Here is a 14,864-nt window from a genome sequence, read left to right on the forward strand (position 1 = left end):
CAGCTGGGCCAAGCGCCTGGCCGCGCCCACCTGGGCTCGCGAGCTTCGCGCACGCGCCTGGGGCTGTAAGAGCAGCGCTGACAACTCAGCCCTGTCCCCGCGCCGATCCCCGGCCGCACCTGGCTGAGCGCTCCCAGCTTCGCCCGTGCTCTGTCCTTCCCCTGCGCCGGCCGGAGAGCTCCGCCCTGAGCCTGCCGGGGCTTTTCTGCGAGCCGCAGCCTGGCCGAGAGCTGCACGTTCTGCCAAAGCCACGCTGCGGGTGCGGGTGCGCAGCCCAATGCTCGAGTTAGTACAGCCTCAAACACGGAACAGAGGCAGAATGTACATCAGCAACAGACCTGCACCCTTACAAAACCGAGGATCAGAGGTGGATTAGGGATTTGTGGGGCCCTGGGCCAGAGCAAGTGGGGGCCCCTCCCCACCCCTTAAGCCTGCAGCAGTCCCGTCCTCCCCCTGCTCCTGCCAGCGGGGCAGGGGCTTGCCTTGCCCTGCCCTGTCTGCTGGGTGCGCCTGCCGGGGAGCGGGGCAGGGCAGGGGTGCTTCCACCTCGCCACAGCAGAAGCACCAGTCAGGGTGCCCACTTTTCCAAGGGCCCCCCCAATTGCATTGGCCCAGTGGCTAATCCGCCACTGGAGAGGATTAGCCCAGAGCGTGAGCCTTAGTACAAAACCAGGTCTGCAGGCAGTAGGCACATATACACAGAGGCAGGTACAGTGCAGTCTTTAAGAGCAGCAAACAAAAAAGCATGTCTCAACTATAAGCTTTTTACTGTCCGCTAATGTCAATTTCTCACTTTCCCCAGTCACAGTATATTTGCAAAATACATTTTCACCATGTCAAAGGATCCACAAGTGGCTCTCCGGAGGAAACTATTCTCTATTTAAAGTCAATAGAACAATTTGGGATCCACACATTGCCTGAGAAAAGTGATTCTGATCAATCAATTAGCTTAATTAACACTGCACAACCATCAAAACTATTGCTGCTCTTCTTTCCGAAGGCATGCACATCTGAAGCTATGCTATCTCATGAATAGTTTACTGGTCCAGATGAAATTCTGTGGTGTGCCAACAGAAACAGTGCTCTACGTTTGCATGCTTTAGCATGAAAGTTAGTGAGAACTGTGATAAACGTAAGTTACACTATGCTGCTTTGCCACATACAAATAGCACCGTGAGTAAAAAGCCACTGTTTCACAGAACGTAGTGGAGACCGTGTTCTACAAGTTTTACCTGCTGTTGTAGTGGCCAGTCAGTTCCTTGTAGGCAGACTATAGATCAGCGGCAGTCCTGCATGTGCAGAGGCTGCAGAGAATTTCCTGCACTTTGAAATATTGACTCACCATCAGTTCAAATTTTTGCCATACACTTTTACTAAGGTTAAGTAAAATATCCAAGGATGTACAGGGCTTCCTGTGGGGAGAGAAGTATTGTTATACAGTGTTCAAACTGGAGTAGATTGTAGAGGGATTGGGATAAATCCATTGTAGGGCTGTTTGGGGTTTAACAAACTTTAAAAAACATGCCATTTGGTACAGTTTGGAGCATTCTAAAGGCAGAAATTGTCTCTAAAATACTTCGAAAGAGCAAGAGATCATCAACATCATCATCATCATCTTCATCCCTGGCAGGGATGGTCTATAGTATCTGGAGACAGAATAAGGAATTCTTATTCTTTCTCATAACTTAAAAAACAAAACTTGCAGAGGTTTTAGTTCCATTAGAGCTGTTGGCCACCTTTCCCACACTGCCATTATATGCAACACATAGCAACCATAGTTTCTCTTTCTCCCCTCCTAGATAAAAGGTACAGTGATTGCAGGCTTTAGTTTTCTACCTCTTAATTAGGATATGAAATTAAACATTATAATAGTTGCTAACTCTGTCTGCTTTGAAGTAGCTTAGATTTTGTTTTTCTGGACTACTAAGAGATTGTAACAACCTCATTCTGAGAGTATGATGTTACACACACCCAGCATTTAGCAGACATTACTAGAAAGATCCCCCTAAATTTTTTTTATCCTTACATATTTTGTCTGATTAGGACATACACCTGATGGGGCCATTCTCCCCATTCCCATCCACAAGCCACCATATTTTCCTGCTTTTAAAAGCCAGTTCTCAGGATTCTTAGTTTACCTGTACCTGCAGCATGCTTCAAAGTGATCCCAGTGCAACACTAGCTAACCACTGGAGATAAAAAAGGAAGGTGAGAGGAGGCATGGGGACAAAAATCAACCTCTGATACTGCCAGTGTTACTGATCTTTGAAGAAAGCGTTCAGACGTATCTAGAGAGGATAGTTTTATATTCTAAACATTTGCAGTTGCTCAGAAGACAGGAGTTACTGCTATTAATTTAAAGAAATTTAAATAACGAGAGACTGAAGTAAAGGACGAAATCAGGTTTATTAAAAAAATACTTTACAGGAAAAATCTATGCATTCCATTGTACTATTTTACAAAGAAATAGCTTAACAGTTTGACACGCTTGTACAGTCAGCTACTAAAAGAAATACACTGGTTAGAGGATTATTCACATAGAGGTTCTGTTTACACTACGCATTATAAAAACCTCTTTAAAACTTTTCTGTTAAATGTCAATAAATATACTAGGGTCGCACAAAGCAAACAGTCTTCCAGGCAATTGTACATGTCCTCTGTATGCAAACAACTTAGATACATTAAAACCCACAGAAAATATATTAGCTGCCAATCAAATTAAATCACAAAATCATATAAGAAATCTCTTTACATGTTGTACAAAGAAATTAGAAGTATAAGTATTTCTTTAGACAATTGAAGAGTGCTATAATAATATTAGCTCCTCAGCTACATGTGCTATTTGATCATAACATTTATATTACTGGAAGGTAATGTAAGGCCATAACATTGTTGGGAAATCATCTTTTAGACCAACGTAAGTTAATTTACAGTACAAGCCTTCAGGTGAAAAAAAGGTCCCTTTTCAGGAGCTGAAGATAATGTCCCTCCCACACCTCGTGCCCTTTAAAAACAACCAATATGGCTACATACACTTAGCATTTATAACAATAAATGTAAAGTGCTTATCACTCAGTAAAATTCAAGCATGTGAATGACAGAATGAGCAAAATGAAGGACTTGAACTCCCATCCATCCTGCAGCTCTGACAAAAAAGAATTATGTCAAGAGACTGGGACTCATGTAGGAAAACAGTTGACAGATTAACAGTTTTTCTATATGGTAAAAGGTATAGATTAATAACTACTTTATTACATAGCCCCGGAGAACACTTCAGTGAGTGTTCCATCTTCTTGGAAGAAAACATGTCAACAATAGAGAATTGAACTATTGACTTCACAAAGTACTTTTAAAACAGGTCAAGGTTCTGCACAGAAAGAATTAGGACACCCAAGGAAGAGGAAAATGTGATGATATAATTTGACATTTCTCATATTTAGAGTTTCTATTTGGCTAACTGATCTCTGGCACAACATGGCCCTTCATTTTTATCCCAGTTTACAGTTTTCCTTGGCTGCTAATAAAGGAATTGTAAACTATGCTTAAAACAGAAGCCAAGCCCAGGTTTCCATCTTAGGCTATGTCTACACTACTGCAGTAAGTCGATCTATGCTACGCAACTCCAGCTACGTGAATAATGTAGCTGGAGTCGACGTACCTTAGGTTGAGTTACTGTGGGGTCTACACCGCGGGGGGGGTCAACGGGAGAAAATCTCCCGTCGACTTACCTTACTCTTCTAGTTGGGGGGTAGAGTACAGGGGTAGACTGGAGAGCGATCTGCAGTCGATTTGGCGGGTCTTTACTAGACCTTCTAAATTGACTGCCGGTGGTTCGATCTCAGAGTGTCAACCCCGGCTGCAGTGTAGACCTGCCCTTACAGCTAGTTATGCTCTCTAGTATCATGTCCCTGGACTACTGCTGTTAAAAATCTGACTTGGTTTCAAGGCGAGAGAGTATTCCAAATTTCAGTTCCAGACTTCAACCAAACCCATAGGTTTCTAAAAGACAGGGCAGATCTTCAGTGGAGCTATGATGATTTACCCCCACCAAAGTTAATGGAATTATTATAAACACCAGCTGACCTGACGGATCAATGAATACTAGAGGAATATTATCAAAATGTGACAAAGACTTCTGAAATTTATTCCATCTTTATGTATAGCCCTATTTCATCATATCTGTAAGTCCTCAGTCTACTGGCAGCTGTTGATATGTTATATTCTTGCCAACTCAATTTGAGATATGCTTGCATAAAAAGTATAGACATTAAATTATCACTGAATTTAATGAGCTATGTTCTGAAATCTTTGAGTGATAAGTCAATCAGAAATTGCCATTTTCCACCAATTACTTACAAATATTTTACTCTTAAGACTAGCCAAAGATTTGACTTGCCCAATATTATACTGAAAAAATTAACTTGTCCATCTGTCACTTGATTTCTCACAAAGCACAAGTATGACATTTGTATTCTTCATATTTGTTATTCAGTAAGCCATTTGTAGTGCTGACCAGTTTAGAGTACTGCACATCCGAAGGTATTATTCCAACTGTAATTCACTGATTTCAGAACTATAGATACAATCTAATGGGCACCAGATTTAGCCATTGATTTCATAAGCAATTCTTTCCATACCTATATTTAGAGATGAGCTGGAAGGATCAAGTTTGGAAGAAGTGTGGTAATTTTGGATTTTGCAAATGTTTCAAAAGTTGCATCAGTACAGTGTTTCTCAAACTGGGGCCGCCGCTTGCATAGGGAAAGCCCCTGGCGGGCTGGGCCGGTTTGTTTACCTGCCCCGTCCGCGGGTCCGGCAGATCGCGGCTCCCACTGGCCGCGGTTTGCCGCTCCAGGCCAATGGGGGCTGCTGGAAGCGGCGCGGGCCAAGGGATGTATTGGCTGCCGCTTCCAGCAGCCCCCACTGGCCTGGAGCGGCGAACCGCGGCCAGTGGGAGCCGCGATCTGCCGGACCCGCGGACGGGGCAGGTAAACAAACCGGCCCAGCCCGCCAGGGGCTTTCCCTACGCAAGCGGCGGCCCCAGTTTGAGAAACACTGCATTAGTATTTCATTAAAGGATTAAAATTTGTACAGGCAAAATTAAGAAAAAAAAGTTATAAAATTGAAAGCTTCATGAAATTTGATCTGAAACAAAAATCTATTAATCTCTACCTCAGGCTTACAACATCAAAATAGCAGCAACATCATCCAAATCATTCGATGACTAATTTATAATGAAGAGGACATCAACTTGACTTTAAGTTTTGAACTAGTAAACTAAGTGAGTAAAAGGAAAGTATGGTACAGTGGTTAAAGGCATTCAGTCCACAGAAGTAAAAGAGTGAGAAGCATTTTCTTGATACTTTAGAAAGAATAGATTATTTCACACAAGTAGGATACTGTTTTGAAAACAGTGTGAAGCACTCTGCTGGTCTACTGTATGCATTAGTTTAAAAGCATGCTATTTAATATAGTTTACAGAGAGATACTTCCAATACACATTTACAAATTATATGTCTCTCTCTTCATTTTATTTCAAGCTCTAAAGGAATACAAATAAAAAATAATGGTGCATAGTGCATCTTAAATTGTGAACCTTTTTAGCCTAAGTATGTTTAATTTTTGCATTTTAAGATATATGGGGAGAATTGATTTTATAAAGGGATGAATAGCTTTTCCTTCAATTGTAAGGTCTTTGAAGATATGTCAGTTCCTGAGTGATTATACACAGTGCTGACTGTCAAGGGACAATCACCTTATTAGTTAGCAATGACTTAGACATGATGATACCATCTTTGACATGGCCAATGAATACCACATGGGAGAAGGGAAATGAGCACTTGGAAGACAAGCAGAGTGAGTTAAAAAAGAAATGGAAAATAACACTAACATGATATTAACCAGCGTGAACATGAAAGAGGCACTGAAACCAATATTGCCTGTGAAGAATTTTACTTTGCACAACCCATTAAAGCTCTATAAAATTCTTCTCAACAAAAAAGTGGGAAAAATGCCAGAGAACAGAGGGCCTGTTTCTGAACCAGCTTTGATAATCTAGAATTTTTGCTAAAATTAAATTATACCCCTGCATGAATCATATTACTTTTCATAAAAGCTTTCCATTCTAACACCTTATTTACACAGATTACTAAACAAGTCACCACCACTTCAATCTGTAAATTAGTCTGAAATATTTTCTAATTTGTCTTCATTTTTGTACTGAAGACAGTACGTACATATACATATATAAGGAGTAATACAGATTCTAACTAATCACTGCAGTATTTTCTGATGATTATTTTGCTATCAGTTTAAAATTGTGACCTCTATATTGAGGTGCTAAGATGCATATAAGTCTACACAAAACAATATTGCACAAAGTAATATTTATAATAACAGATTAACATATTTCAGAACCTTTTTAAAGAGAAGATTCATAATTGATATTTAAAAGATGCACCCAGAACTAATAACACAGCATCTTTTCTTTTCCTTATTCTAATATAGTGTTAGAAATCTCCCTCCTACCCCAGTGAGAATTAGAACAATGAAGTTGTCTGGGGACAACTTCAGTGGCACCAAAATCAAGTTTGTATCCTAGGTGTGGGGGGAACTCTTCTTTCTGATGACTAGAAAAGACAGTTGTTATATAAGTGGTGAGTGAAAGTCAAATACAGATCACACAAACATCCAGAAATATCATAAGACTATAAAAAGAACTATGTCAGCAGATGACACTCAACATGTTAGCTTGTGTCACTGATTTTTCAAACACAGCACCAGGGTGCCCAAGAGCTACAAGTGGAAACAGCAACCCAATGCCATAATATTTTATTTTGAAATAGCAATACAGAACTTCAGAGAATAAGGACAACCAATATAAATCGGTTATCACGGACCCAACTCTATTAGATTAAGTGCATCAGTACCAGGGAGAGGATGTTTTCCATCAGATGCTTATTGTGAATTTATCAAAACAAGCTGCCAAGGTTGTTAGTATTTTAATGCTTTAAAGTGCTCAGACAAGAATGCAGTTACCTCCATGAGACTGCCTTTAAAAAAAAATTAACACTAGAATTAGTCATGTTCAGGAAAGATGTATTTAGGAAGCAAAATCCTCACATCAAACATTACAAGCAGTACTATGGAAAGTGTTGTGTCTAAGTGATTACATTTCAACAGGATAAGATGTCACACTTCACCTTTTTATGAACTGTTTAACAATTAAAAATTAAAAGATCTATACATCTAGTAATTTGAGTATCCACCACGAATTTAAGAACAGACAGACCAAAACATCACTGATCATCAAAAGTGCTGTGCTTTCTCTTTGATTTTAGCAATTAAAATCAGATGGGAGAGTCTTCTACAGAAGTCGTCCTTTTATGGTGAAGGCTAAAGAAAAAGTTAAGTAGGGGGATTAGATTTACCAAGATAGTTCTGTGATTTTTAGCGCCTGGAGGAATTCCATTCTGATTTTGATGAGGAGATATTGAATTATTACCTCATTAAACAGAAAGAAGTGGTAGACCACTATTACATGCTGTACTATGGGAGTAAAATACAACTTGATCTTTTGCATAATCTGTGTAAAAAAGATATGCTTGACATTTTGGAATGTCACCTTTCTTTATAGAATTATAGGCAAGATTTCTCCAATAAAACATAAGCAAGTTATAAAACTATAACTTCACATCAAAATTTTAAAAAGTTGTTAAAAAAGGTGTTTGACTATGTACATATCACACAGAAGAGTCTGTGTGATCCTGTGGATTATGTTGCTGATCAGATTCTAGTTTAAAAACTGGAAGAGGCTGGGCCACCTGATCTGGTTGCAGAACGAGTCCCGATATTGATGAAATTAAGGAGGAGGAGGAGGAGGATGCCCCTGTTGTAAGCTGCATTTCTACACCTGGTTCCTCAGACTCTGTTTTTACACTCACACATTGGGGTTCACCTTCTGACTCGGTCTTTTCAGGGATATTACTGTTCATGTTTGAATTGCTTTCTGCATTTTGAGAAGACTGCCCCACAGGATGGTACTGTTTGAGCCTTATATGCCAGGCTAAACTGCAGACCGCTGACACTGTTTTGAACTGATGAATGACATTTCTAGGGATGAAGTAGATGTCATTGTCACACAGCTGGATTCTAGCATAGCGAATGCCTTCCCGTCTCATTTGGTTTAGCTTGGCTTCATCCACCCATTGAACACACTGAGGGGAAGAAAGGGGAAAGTTACTGCTAAGCTGTATGCCGGGCCCAAAGCTGGGCATCCACTTAGATAGAAGAGTACACTTTCAGTCCAGCGACCCATTTGATTGTGACTACTCTTTAAAGAATACAACTTCAGTTAAGAAGCTACTTGCAGCAAGAACAAATCTTTAATGTTTCATTATGAAGTGCTGTGCGCACCTATGAGGTAACAAATAATGACCCATTGCCACAGCATTATGGCGTCACAGGCAGGTCTTAAAACTAGAATTAGAGCTTCAGGAAGAAGCTTTTGACCTGGCATTACCAGACAGAGCTGGGTGTGGTTGGTCTGGTACTAGGAGACAAAAACTCCAACCCTTTAGCAACAAATTGAGGGGGGCGGGGGAGAAGAGAAGGTGGAAGAGTTAGAGGCATGTGTGCACAGTAAATCCTTACCCAGTTTAGAATTATTTCTGTAGCACACACCATATCTTAGACATTTCACAATATTACTGTTTTGCAGGAGCCCAGCTACTCAAGAGGCTCCAATGCTTTGTGGTGTCAGACAGACATGGTTTATGCCAGAAGGAGTCTGAAGCAAGTGGGGGGGGGGGATGGAAACCCAAATTATGTGAAATTCCTGTAACCCATACTCAAGACTTCTTGGTTCCTTGTCTCATGAAGAAAGGAGCTTTGTGACACTTGGTCATGCTAGGATCAAAACCCATGACCCTCATGTGGTGAGCCTACCACCACTAAAACAAGAACTAGAGATAAATAGCTCTAGTCACAAGCCTAGAACCACGTCTGAGACATCCACTATTTCTACCTTTATTTCAAACATTTGACTAACACTAATTTTTTTAAAAAATCCATAAATATGCTGCTTTTGAAGCTATTTCCAAAATGCTGGAAATAAGTTGCAACTAGGGAACACAGTACCTGTGACACTGGAGGTTCATGCAAGTCTAACTGAAGTCTCTGTACCACATCAGTGAAGTCTTCAGCATGGAAACAAACCACATCTTTGGTTATTCGAGGTTGGACACTCCTAGAGATGAAGATTGTCAAGACTGAGTTTTAAAGAATTTGTGGTTACAGCTCTGGAAAGCAAGAGTTACCATAAAGAAAATACCTATTATAGAGTTTTCTACTGGGTAATAAGTCTCTCAGCATCACAACTAGTACAATAACATTAGTGTATGCATATTCTTTAGACTCCACAGATCCTACCTCATTTCCTGAATTGCTTCATTTTATCTTTGACTTGAACTTTACATAGCAAAAGAGACTGCATTAGGGCTCCAGGGGGCTAGGCTCAATTCCAAACTCTGCCACAGACTTCCTGTGTGACTTCTGAAAAGTCACTCTGCCTCAATTCTCCTATTTTATAATTGGGCTAATATCTATATTTTAAAGGAATATTGGAAAGAAAAATTTGTAAGACACTCCGATACAATGGTGATGGGGACCATATAAGTAGATATTGCTTGTTCAATGGATTTGAAATATAGGGCAAGGGAAACATTGGCACTGCTTATTTATCTTAATCTTGGCCAATATTGTTGCTGATGACACTGTTCCTGCTGTCCAATTTCTACTGTAATTGCTACAGACAACATTACCAACTCAAAGCTTGTGATTCCTTCCCAGGACTTAGTTACCAGCAATGCCCTGGATCCAGGAGGTGGAAAAATATTGTCGGTACCATCACAAATGAACAATTGACCTGACAATATTCTGTTTATGGAATTGAACTTACATTATAATCAGTTAGGAGATGAAGGAAAAGACATGCAGGACGCACCAGATACAGTGGCCTACACTGCATATCATGCAAGCTCTCTGCAAACTACTCCATGTTAACACGGTTTTTGCGCTGGACTCAGGAGGGAGAAGGAAGTAGGGGTAAAAGTTGCCAGAGATATGTATTTACTAGATTATGTTTTACAGACTTTACACAGCATTTGAATAGTCACAAATCATTTGGTTTTAAACAATTTATACAACTAGGCTGCTATTCAACCGACACTTCACATTTTCTCCCTTTTATAAAGGGAAGTCAGTCTCAAATCCAACTGGAGTGGTTACAAAATTCAGTCACACTTACCATTCACCAAACTGTACAGCTTTCAGCACTCCTACAGCAGCTGTACTCTGCCAATCAAACCCCTGACCTACATGATCAGCATGGGCTCTTGTTCGGTCTTCAAAGAGAACTTCACGGGGCTCACTGGTCCGAGGTAGGTATTGGAGGTTTTTTATTTCGTTCATTGATCTATAAAGTGGGGTGAAGAGAGGAGGAAAAAGGATGTTCCAGACTACTCAGAGACGAGATGAATGGTACAGCTTTCTTATCTGTAAATGTATTAAGGTAATTTTGAAGAAATATTGCTAGTGTCCTGTAGCATTCAAAATCCAAGAACAAAAATGCTCCCTTTGCTTTTGCTATATGTATTACGTATCAAATTGGTATTCAAAGATTTAAGTATAGTTAGTGCTGCAGATCTGTCATGGCATTTTTTTAAATCAAAAAGTCAGAGCAGTCATGGTAAATTTAGTAAGAGTCATGGATTTAGTGACTGCTCTGAGATTTTTGATAAAAGATACCCTGACAAATGAAGGGGCCCCAACCACCTCCAGCAGCACCCTCCAACCAAGAACTGCAGCCCTCATCCCAGCCTGGTGCAGAGGGGAGAACTGGGGTGGGGAGATGGGACTGGAGAGTGAGCCACCCTGTACTCATCCCAAGCAGCAGCAACTCCTGTATCTCTGAGGGCTGGGCCCCAGGATTGAGAGGGAGCCTGCCCCACACTCACCTCATGCCTGGGCTTTGGTGGCTCCTGTGCTGGGTAGGGCTGAGCCTGGATCCCCGCTCTGGGCATTGCGAGTTGGTATGCCAGGTCACAGTGCCACTCAGGTTTTACCCACCTCCCATCCCTACCATGACGGAGGGACGGCTGGACCAAACCTGAGCGGTTCTGTGACCCCGTGCAGCCGATTGCAATGTCTGGAGCTGGAAGCCACGGCCAGCCCTGCAGGATATAAGCTGCTGGTATGGAGTGAATCACAGACATAAAAAAAAAAACCCCAACAACAAATGGGAAAATCATGCTATACGTGACTTGTGTCCTGCTGTTACAATTCTATACCTCTAACAAGTCTAGATAGATTTAATCCAGATTGAGGAAAAGACAACAATTAAAAAGTATATTAGGTATACTATATATTTGGAAAAATGTGAACTCTTTAGTCAACCTCTGAACAGTCATATTGGGATGTTTTATTATCCTTTGAACTACAAGAATTGTGCCATACTTAAAAATTTCAATTTAAAATACAGACCCTTAAAAATATTAAGTTATCTAGAGAGAACATATTGGGTTTTCTGCTTAAAGCTGTGATGAAAACATGATTCCAATTATTTCTCTCCCCAAGATTGGGTGCACAAAACACTCCCAAGGAAAACTGAAGGTAAATTTGCCTCTTGGATTTCAAGCAGATTGTGGGAGGTAGATGTTAATGGTTGTACTCAGAACTTGAAAAATTACAGTTTTAGAGATTAAAATAAAAAGCAATTTAAACAAAATTAACACTACTAACAATTAATTTATAACTGCAGAGTTCGATTGTCCATTTGGAGTTTCCTTGGACTCTAGAGGATGGAAGGCTTTGTCAAAGCAATTTAACTACAGCTGTGTGGTTTATCAAAGTGTTAGACAAAAAACTGTCATCGGCAAGAGCAATTTTAAAGATTCACAATCAAAGCTTTTTTTTTTTTTTTTTTTTTTTTTTTTATAAAGAGGACAAGAATATTTCTCTAAAAAATTCTCTTTGGCAAAAAAATTATAGCCTTCGTTTCCCCACACAATTACAAAATAATGACATAATTTTGTGCTTCTGGCTTCAGCACAGTGCTGAAAATGTTTGTCATTTGCTACTGTAAAACAGTAAAGGGAAGTAACCAGGTATAGTGAGATGGTACCCTCAAATAGTAACCTTTTAAAAAAATTATTGGAATAATGGATTTAGTTTTGTGTTTTAGATATAGTGGAAAACAAAGCCAGAGAATAGACCTTACCAATGCAACATTTCAATGAGGGCAGCTGAGGAGATTTAAGTAGTTAAGAGAACATTCCTCTGGAATACAGCATTTCTTGAGAAGGCAACCCATACCAAGACTACTTAAATAACCAGCATTAGGACCAGCCTTTAATGCAGTGTAGGGACTTCTGCACTGTGTTGGAGAAGTACACCAAATATTAGCTTTTTCACAGACAGAAGTAGGAAGCAGACAACAGGGGATGGATCACTTAATGATTGCCTGTTCTGTTCATTCCCTCTGAAGCACCTGGCATTGACCACTGTTGGAAAACAGAATACTGGTCTAGATGGACCACTGATCTGACCCAGTATGGCCATTCTTATGTTCAGGAACCCAAGAGATCTGTCAAACAGGCAATACATAATGCTGTCAACCTCGAGGAAACCTTGAACTCAAATGCACTTACCTGGAACACAGGCATTATGTTAGTTTGGCTTAAATAACTGGACTGCTTGCTTCTAAAGCAAAAGGAATGAAGTCACATGGGAAATTTAAGAAAGCCATGAAGTTTACCTTTGAAAGACTAATTTCACACACAATAAGGACCAACATTAAGACCTTAGGATAGTACTTTATCTAGCTGTGATTTTCTTTTCTATTAAAGGAAAATAATGTTACCGGCGCCGTTTGAATGGTGATTTTGGCATATCTGCTGTCGGGATCATCTGTTCTCCTGGTCTCACCCACATTATGGGGCCATCATCACTTTGTGACCTGCACTGAAGCTGGAGGCTAGAAAGAGTGCCCCAGGGCAAAGTCATCTAAAAGCAGGAACACAAAAAGCTATGTCAAATGGATAACAGTTAAAATTTTGATAAGCACTGGCTCAAGTTCATTACCAAGAGAACTATATAGAAACCAAACCTTATTCTTAGAGATGAAACGACGTATTCCACCAGCGATATAGTTAACTTATTCAGCTTTTAGAGAGTAGGCCATTGTGAAACAGACATGCAACAAGAGCCCAATAATTTCTCCAGTTAAATAACTGATTGCTGTAGCCTCTAAATTAATCTCCTTTCAGGTTTCAGAGTAGCAGCCATGTTAGTCTGTATCCACAAAAAGAACAGGAGTACTTGTGGCACCTTAGAGACTAACAAAGGTATTAGAGCATAAGCTTTCGTGGGCTACAGCCCACTTCTTCGGATGCATATAATCTCCTTTCAGTATCTACTTCTTTGAACAGAGGGTAGATTTTATCAGCATCCTCAGTAAGGTAGCTCATCACCATCTGAATGGAGAAGCTGTACCTAAATTCTCTCATTATTTAGCAACTTGAAGTTGTAAATTCGAAGTGTTAAGACATTTATGCTTGATAATAATTTAAACAAAACACTATAACAGTATAATGCTCACTCTCAGAAATGGAGATTCCTCCAACATATCAAGAAATTCTGGGAAGTAGTCACCAACTTCTTCATCTACTGCTCCAACAAGACTTATCTGCCGCATCGGACCTGCTCTGTAGGTTCCACAGCAGTATGTTCTATTAACCTGAGAGTGGTCAGAAACAGAAAAGACAAAATGAGACACATTGTTCCATGACAGGAATTAAAGTTTATTAAATCAGTGTTTCAGACTGCAATGTAGTTTACATTCAAATCCAGGACTTCTTTACATACGTGAGAGCAGTTAGTATCTTTAGAGTACATGAAGAAGCTGTTCAATGTCCATACACACTGAGCATGAGCACTTCAAGGGACAAGAGGAAAAAAAGAATTTGACTCCAAAAGGAATAGTGCTAGGTAGCATACCGATAAACATTATGTTGTTTTCTTAGCTGAACAGCACCAAGTCATTAATTTAAAACAGATTAAAAAAGCCACTGTAGCCAGCACAAAGAATGCTGTGTTTCATAAAAATGCCTTGTCATATTTTCGATCAATAAAAATTGATCACAAACATAAATAATTGCTTTGAGATTGGGTTAGTTACTGCCTTCAACTGTATTTCTATACACCAGAATACATCTTTGAAGTTATCAATAAAGCGTTAAATGAAGTTTAGAGGATTTAAGAGCAGTATATTCTACATTGCTAGTAAGAAGCTTTGTTTTCTTTCTCCACAAATGATAATACGTGACTAAAATGTAATGTCATTAAAAAAACCCCATTCTGCAATACCAGAATTAAAAGCAGATAATGAGCAAGCAGATTCACTCATGTTCTTGCATTTTGCTCATGCAAAGCAAACACTCAAAGTAAACAGGATGCTAATGGGGAGCATGGACTCAGAGGTTGCACTGATGTGCCCAAAATATTCCTCTCTTCTTGGGGTAGATGAATTCGATTTCAAAACTGGTGTTGGCCAAAAGAAGAGATGCATTCCCATTAATTGAGTGGCTGTGAAGCAGGAACTGGACATGTGCCTAATACTGCCAAACATTCATGCTGTCAGTAGATGTGAGACCACTTCAGCTTTCAGTGGCATGGGAAAAAATGGCTGAACACAGCAGCTGAGCACCCAGAGAAGTGGGTGGAGAAGGAGTTTAGAGCTCTTCTCGCCACACCCCCCCCACAGGTGTGCAGAAGAAAGGGAGCTCCACAGTGCCTCTCACACACTC

At 40.1% G+C, this 14,864-nt stretch overlaps 1 protein-coding gene across 1 annotated transcript in view; it reads right to left on the reverse strand.

Moving 5' to 3' along the window:
• Positions 1–6,506: 6,506 nt before the first annotated feature.
• The window catches only part of RSBN1 (round spermatid basic protein 1), a 39,586-nt gene continuing 31,228 nt past the window's right edge, over positions 6,507–14,864 (reverse strand). The window contains exons 3-7 of the mRNA XM_065402823.1: positions 13,658–13,795; positions 12,920–13,062; positions 10,307–10,474; positions 9,139–9,247; positions 6,507–8,216 (exon numbers count right to left, since the gene is read on the reverse strand). Coding sequence (XP_065258895.1) covers positions 7,743–8,216; positions 9,139–9,247; positions 10,307–10,474; positions 12,920–13,062; positions 13,658–13,795 — 1,032 coding nt within the window. The 3' untranslated portion in view covers positions 6,507–7,742. The remainder of the gene's footprint in view (positions 8,217–9,138; positions 9,248–10,306; positions 10,475–12,919; positions 13,063–13,657; positions 13,796–14,864) is intronic.

This window comes from Emys orbicularis, chromosome 4, assembly GCF_028017835.1.
Source record: "Emys orbicularis isolate rEmyOrb1 chromosome 4, rEmyOrb1.hap1, whole genome shotgun sequence".
Lineage (NCBI taxonomy): Eukaryota > Metazoa > Chordata > Testudines > Emydidae > Emys > Emys orbicularis.